Source organism: Elephantulus edwardii, unplaced genomic scaffold, assembly GCF_000299155.1.
Source record: "Elephantulus edwardii isolate Elephantulus edwardi_28Jun2011 unplaced genomic scaffold, EleEdw1.0 scaffold00217, whole genome shotgun sequence".
Classification (NCBI taxonomy): Eukaryota; Metazoa; Chordata; class Mammalia; order Macroscelidea; family Macroscelididae; genus Elephantulus; species Elephantulus edwardii.
Window position 1 is genome coordinate 1,786,105 of NW_006399967.1, and position 7,057 is coordinate 1,793,161.

The following is a 7,057-nucleotide window of genomic DNA, read 5'->3' on the forward strand; positions in this document are numbered from 1 at the left end:
TTGAAACAGATGAGGGAGAGAACTATTTAAAAGGGACATATGACTTGGGTATTCTTGTCATTACAGGTGTCCAGAGTGAAGGCTGCATAATGGAGTGGACTTTGTGGGGAGGGATTGCATAACAATGAAAGAGTTTTTCTTTTTCTTTTCAGGGAGAAGAGTGAATTGGGAGGGTGGGGGTGGGCAGGGAGAAAAGTGCAACAATGAATGACTGGAAACCCTAAGTCTCTGTAAACTTTCATTAAAATTAATTGTTTAAAAAAGGGGAAAAACCCAAACTGGAAGACCGCACTGGCCAGTTCTGTTCTGACTCAGTGACCCGCACAGCTTCATGCCTGCGCAGTGGGGTGAAACGCTTCCTGCCTCATCCCCACAATCTCCTGGGTCTCCATGGGCCTCTCTGGGGCTGATTTTCTTCCTCGTCTGTCTTGGACTGGAAACTCCACGGAAGCCTGTTGGGCGTCACACCACCACACAGGCCTCCGTGTCCAGCACTTGTGACTGTGCGCGTCTGGTCGCTGTGTGAAAGGTAAGAATTCTCCCCGAGTCACTTCCCTTGCCATCAAACAGTGTGACTAGCCTAACCGAGCGCCCAGTGCCACATGCTGGTTAAATGGACCAGACGCTGCACTGTCCTAGGAAGTGGGACAGAACCTCACCAAACTCACGGTCACCAGGCCTGGCTCGGGTGAGGGTGCAGACACCCTGGACTTGGGGGACTGCTGAAACCTCATCAGCACCACAGTCTCCGCTGACACATGGCTGGGGGCAGGACATGCACTGGCCAGGACAGGAACCCGGGTCTCCTGCACAGAGAACACTGGCCCAGCTATGGTCTGAAGTATTCTGGTCGTTGTTGCTCTTTGCCATTGAGTTGAACTGACCCACAGCGGACCCTCTGCAGGTTTTCTGAGCAGTAAATTGCATGGAAGGAGGTGGCCCATCCTTCTCCCACGGAGCATTTGGTGCCTTTGAACTGTGAGCCTTTGGGATTGCAGCACTGCCTCTTACCACTAGGCCACCAGAGCTCCCTGAGGGGTTCTGCTAAGAGGGGGTGTTGGAGGGCGGTGGTAGGTGTTGAGGACAGAACAGCATCAATGGAGACTTTCCTTTGGTGTGACAGTCTCAGCCTGTGGTTTGTGGGGTCCCTGAGAAAGCTGAACCAGCTCAGCAAAAGGAACACCTGGTGAGTTCCGGGCCTCGCCTTGGGCAATGGCGCTCTCTGGGGACATTTGTGGTGGTCACAACTGCAGTAGCTGCCACTCAACACTGAGCTAGAGAGCAGGGGTACTGGTTAGCACCCCACAGCACAGAGGACAGCCCCAGCCAGGAAGGATCCTGCCCCAGGTACCGTTAGTGTCACAATCAAGCCTGCGGCCGCTTCTACACCTGTCACAACAAAGGAATCCAATTTGACACCTTTGATCTGTGACTTCTTTAACTGAACATAATGTGTTCTTTTTTTTTTTTTTTTGGTTGAAAAAGTATGTTTTTGTAATTTTTTTAAATGAAAGTTTACAGAGACTTTGGATTTCCATTCATTCATAGTTGCACACTTTCCTCCCTCCCTCCCCCTCCCCACAATTAGCTTTTCTCTTTGAAAAGTAAAAAAAAAATCATTGTTACACAATTCCTCCCCCCACCCCCAGTCCACTCCACTATGTAGCTTTCATTCTGGACTCTTGTCATAACAATAATACCTAACCATATATTCTTCCTAAACAGTTTTCTCCACCATTTGTTTAAATGCAGTATACATTATTTATCCCCTCTTATTTTCCCCCCAACTCTGATGTCTGCCCCGCTTTACAACAGTGGCACTATGCAGTATTTCTCCTTTTGTTATTGAGACATTTCACTCAGCATAATGTCCTCCAGAGTCACTCATTTTGTATAATATTTCATGAGTTTCTTGTTTTTCAATGCAGCATAGTTTTTCATTGTGTGAATATATATATATATATATTTAGCAAAATGTTTTGAAGTGAATGTGTTTCATTAAAGGTTCACCACCTTTAACGTGCTCTTGGTTTTTATATATTTGTCGTAAATATAAAGGTAGGGAGCTCTGGTGGCCTAGTGGGTAAGAATTGTGTTGCCAACCCAAAAGACAGGTGGTTCAAATCCACCAGCAGCTTTTGGGAGAAAGATGGGTAAGCTCTCCTTGTGTGTGATGTCCAGCCTCTGAAAATCCACTGGAGGGGCGGCTATGAGTCACTTCTGACTCAAAGGCAGTGAAAAAAACCCTTTCCCTAAAGGCAACAAGCACAAGCCATGTCTACAGTCTTCCCATGTGCAGCTCGGTAGAAACGATGTTTAACATGCTGTTTAACCGCCACCCATTTCTGAACTTTTAATCAGCCACTTTCTTTTTTTTTTTAAATGATTTTATTTTCTTATTTTTGTGTGTGTACCGTCAAATTGGATCTCACTGGTACAGGAGGAGATTGTCCCTCCTTCTCCAGCAGAGCATCCGGTGGATTCGAACTGCGCACCTCTGTGATTACAGTGCAACTTCTTACCACTAGGCTGCCAGAGGTCCCCAGTCACTTTCTTTTAAAAAGTTATTTTATTTTACTTTTAAAATGTTTTTTATTTTAATGAAAATTTACAGAGACTTAGGCTTTCCAGTCATTCATTGTTGCACTTTTCTCCCTGCCCACCGTCTCTCCTCCAAATCACTCTTTTCCCTGAAAAGAAAAGAGAAAAACTCTTTCATTGTTGTGCAATCTCTCCCCCCAAGTCCACTCCACTATGCAGTTTTTCCTCTGGAATTCTGTCATGACAAGAATACCCACTCATATGTCCCTTTTAAACAGTTCTCTCCCTCAGCTGTTTCAATGCAGTATACATCATTCCTCCCCTCATTTTCTGTCTTCCCTCAACCTTGATGTCAGTCCCATTTTACAACACTGACCTTATTCAATATTTGTCCTTTTGTGACTGAGATACTTCACTCAGCATAATGTCTTTCAGGGTCACCCATTTTGCATAATATTTCCTTGTTTTTCAGTGCAGCATAGTATTCCATCGTGTGAATATACCAGAGCTTCTCTATCCATTCGTTTGTTGATGGGTAAAAATGATTTTCTTTTCATTGTTAAACATATACACAGCTGAACATGCACCACTTCTTTCACACGTGCAATTCAAGGACCCTGGTCACGTTATTCACGCTTGCCGCTGCCCTCCCCTTTCTGACCTGTGCATCACTATTTACACAAACTCTCTACCCCCTTAACTACCTACCTGGCTAACCTTTTTCATTGCTGTTGCCAATCAGACCCCATATGAAACAGCAGGATCTTTAGAAGAGCACAGTCCTCAAGGAATATGTATTTCCCTCGACCCCACTGGGTCAGATCTGACTCATAGCTGACCCTCCAGCGGGTCTCCAGGAGGCTGTAAACCACGGGGTGGGGGTGGGGGGATATTGCCCGTCTTTCCCCCATGAAGCTTCTGGGGGATTTGAACTCCCAGAGAGGCACCTATTTTGGGTCAGCAGCTCAGCTCCCTCTGGACGACACCACCAGAGCTCTCTACGTGTATTTGCATATGTATTTATACGCTGTTGTTATTGTTTACTGTCCAGTTGGAATGGACCCATCGCTGGTCTTCTGGTGGGTTTTCAGAGGCAGCATGGGAAGAAATTGCCCAGCCTTCTCCCGTGAAGAAGCTGGTTGCCTCGAACCACATGCTTTCGGGATTGCAGCCAGCACGGCTTCTTGCCTAGGCCACCAAGGCTCTCTATGTAATTATACAGGTATCTAATTGGGTTTTTTCCTCCCCTTATGAATAAGTAAACTACTGTTTGGTTTAAAGAATTTCAGGGGATATTTTTGGTTTGAAGCTGAAGTTTTAAAGATGATCCCAGAGCCGTAATTTCAGAGCCTCGATGACTCCATGAGAATTGTAAATTCTGTTGCACTTTCCCCCTCTTTGTGATAAAAGTTCTTCTGCAGACTCTTTGAACGAAATGTTCAGTAATAGTAGCTATTGAACCCTGTTTCATCCTGTGCTGTCTTCACAATTTGTGACACATTGAGCTCCTTTGCAGTCACTAAGTGACCCATCTAACCACAGGGTCTTCCTCGCCCAAAAGATGAATTGATGCCTTTGAGCTTTGGTGTGGAGAAGAGTGCTGAATAAATACCCCATGAACTGTCGAAAGAATAGACAGATACATCTTTGAGAAGGTGCAAACCAGAGTGCTGCTTGGAGGAAAGATAATAAAGCTGTGTCTCCAATCCCAGAGAAGCGCAGTTCGAATCCACCAGATGCTCTGCTGGAGAAGGAGGGACAAACACCTCCTGTACCAGTCAGATCCGATTTGACAGTACAAAAAAACTGTGTCTCACATACCTCGGGCATGTTGCTAGGAGAAGCTATTCCTTGGAGAGGGACATCACAAAAAAATAATAAAAGGTGGGCAGCATCAGTTTCTGGACTTATAGCATAGGAGGGCAATAACCACCGGCCAATCATCTTTTCATTTTGCTATTTTTATCATGGAGAAGTTAAAATTCTTTATTTTATTTATTTATTTTTTTATTTATTTTGTGTGCGTGTACCGTCAAATCAGATCTGACTGGTACGGGAGGAGATTGTTCCTCCTTCTCCAGCAGAGAATCTGGTGGATTTGAACCGTGCACCTCTGGGATTGCAGTAAAATTCTTTATTTTAAAAGAGCCCCCTTTTCAGTTACATGCTTTTTAAATATATCTGCCCATTTAAAGAAAATGATCTACTTTGCCATCACTTTTAATTTCAAGACTGTAATGAAGCAGGTGGATTCCACCTGCAGCGAGTCTGGGTCACACGGCTGTGATGGACGCGGGTGGGTTGACCCCGCCTTTCCAGCGCGCCCCCAGGAAACTACAAGTCCAGCCAAGCCCCGCGCCCGCCGGGCCGGCGGCCGGACTACAACTCCCAGGCTGCCCCGCGGCGCGGCGCGGCGCGCGGACGGGCGGCGAGCGGCGCCATCTTGGCCTCGGCGGCGCCGGATTGAATGAGCCCGCGGAGTGTCGGGCCGCTGTCGTGACCACTCCCGGAGCCCGCGCCGCCGCCATGGCCACGCCGCTGTCCACCCGCGCGGGCGGCGGGCCCGCCACGCCGCTGTCGCCCACGCGCCTGTCGCGGCTGCAGGAGAAGGAGGAGCTGAGGGAGCTCAATGACCGCCTGGCGCACTACATCGACCGCGTCCGCGCGCTTGAGCTCGAGAACGACCGGCTGCTGCTCAAGATTTCAGAGAAGGAGGAGGTGACCACGCGCGAGGTAGGAGGGGCCGGGGCCGGAGCGCGCTGCTTGCGAGGGTCTCCGCACGGCGAGGGTCCCCAGCACCGCGAGGGTCCCCAGCACCGCGAGGGTCCCCAGCACCTCGAGGGTCCCCAGCACCTCGAGGGTCTCCGCACGGCGAGGGTCCCCAGCACCGCGAAGGTCCCCAGCACCGCGAGGGTCCCCTGCACCGCGAGGGTCCCCAGCACCGCGAGGGTTCCCTGCACCGCGAGGGTCCCCAGCACCGCGAGGGTCCCCAGCACCTCGAGGGTCCCCAGCACCTCGAGGGTCCCCAGCACCGCGAGGGTCCCCTGCACCGCGAGGGTCCCCGGGAGCGTGGGGGGGGTCCCTGGGGAGCGTCCAGACAGCAGGTTCCGCGGGCTCGGGGAGGGGCAGCCGCGAGTGAGGGGTGTAGATTGAGGTCCCCGGTTCTTGGTGAAAGAGACATGCAGAGATTCTCGGGACTCGGGGGAGCCCCTGAGCGAGGGGTGCAGACAGAGACAGGCCCCGCGCTCCGAGGGACCCCCGGGAGTGTCGGGGGACTGCTGGTGAAGGTTACACATGGAGGTCCCCGGGAAATCTCGGGGGTCCCCTGAGCGTGGGGTGCATACTGGGGTAGGCCCTGCCCTCTTAGGCGCCCCAGGGGATTTCGGGGTACATGTAGCAGAGGTGCCATCTCAGAAGGCGTGGTCTAGAGAGGGGTGCCTGTAGCCCCCAAGGGAATGGGGCGTTCTCAGGCATCAGTGTGGGTGTGTTCGGTGACCTCGGGACGGAATTTGGGGAATATCTGGTCTGTGAGGAGCGGGAGGGAATCCCAGAGGAGAGGTGGGGGGTGTCGCAGGCCCTGGCCTGAGTTCTCTGTGGAAGTTTGGAGGGGCCTGTGTTGAATCCTGGGGACTTGGGTGGCTGGGTACATACAGGCTGGCCAGTAATTGTGTCCTGGGGGACCTAGGGTGATCAGTCCTCCGTGGTCGTATCTGGTGCCTCAGGGGGCTCCTCTGAGATTTAGAGGGACTTTGGGGAGCATAAGTGACTGAGCAGGAGCCCCTCCGCAGGGAGGCAAGGGGAGGGAAAGTTTAGAGGAGTCAGGGATCCAGCAAGGAGGGGGTTCACTGCTGGCTGGGGGGCTGTTAGAGCCCCACGTTCAAAGAGGTTTGGGAGTGGTGGTGCGTGGTTGTCTGCTTGTCTCTGTGTCTCTGATGGGTTGGTGACCAGAGACCTGAACACCCTCCCTGTCCTGCTGACCATGCCCCACCCAGGACAGTCCATCCAGCGAGGGGGGCTGGGAAAGAACCCACCACCACCCTCACCCCACACGTGGCTTTTTGAGGGGTTTGCCCAGTCACTGACTCCAGAAATTCTGGGTTCCTGAGAACTGAAAATTCTTTTATTGAGAATATACATCTCATTGCCAGGTGGGACCCGGGACTTAACCATCTGAGCCTCTGCTTACCAATCTGTAGAATGGGCCGGGCTTGCAGTGTTGAGGGGAACTGTGTGCCTTCCGTGTGACCCTGGAAGGCCTTTGACTGTGGTCCCTGCCTGCTTTGTTCGTGGTGCTGGTGTGAGTGCAGGTATGCACGTGGAGCCCTGGTGGGCAGTGGGGGATGTCCTGCCACTAACCGAAGGGTCAGCTGTTGGAGTCCACCAGCAGCTCCTCAGAAGAAATGTCTGCCTTTGGGAACATTCCGGCTTGGGACATGAAGGACAGCTCTGCTCTGTCCCCCAGGGTCGCCGTGAGTTAGTGCCGGCTCACCGAAAGTGGGTTGGGGGGTGGGGTGTG

At 51.5% G+C, this 7,057-nt stretch overlaps 1 protein-coding gene across 1 annotated transcript in view; it reads left to right on the forward strand.

Moving 5' to 3' along the window:
• Nucleotides 1-5,061: 5,061 nt before the first annotated feature.
• The window catches only part of LMNB2 (lamin B2), a 22,928-nt gene continuing 20,932 nt past the window's right edge, over nt 5,062-7,057 (forward strand). Inside the window, exon 1 of the mRNA XM_006897917.1 lies at nt 5,062-5,274. Coding sequence (XP_006897979.1) covers nt 5,068-5,274 — 207 coding nt within the window. The 5' untranslated portion in view covers nt 5,062-5,067. The remainder of the gene's footprint in view (nt 5,275-7,057) is intronic.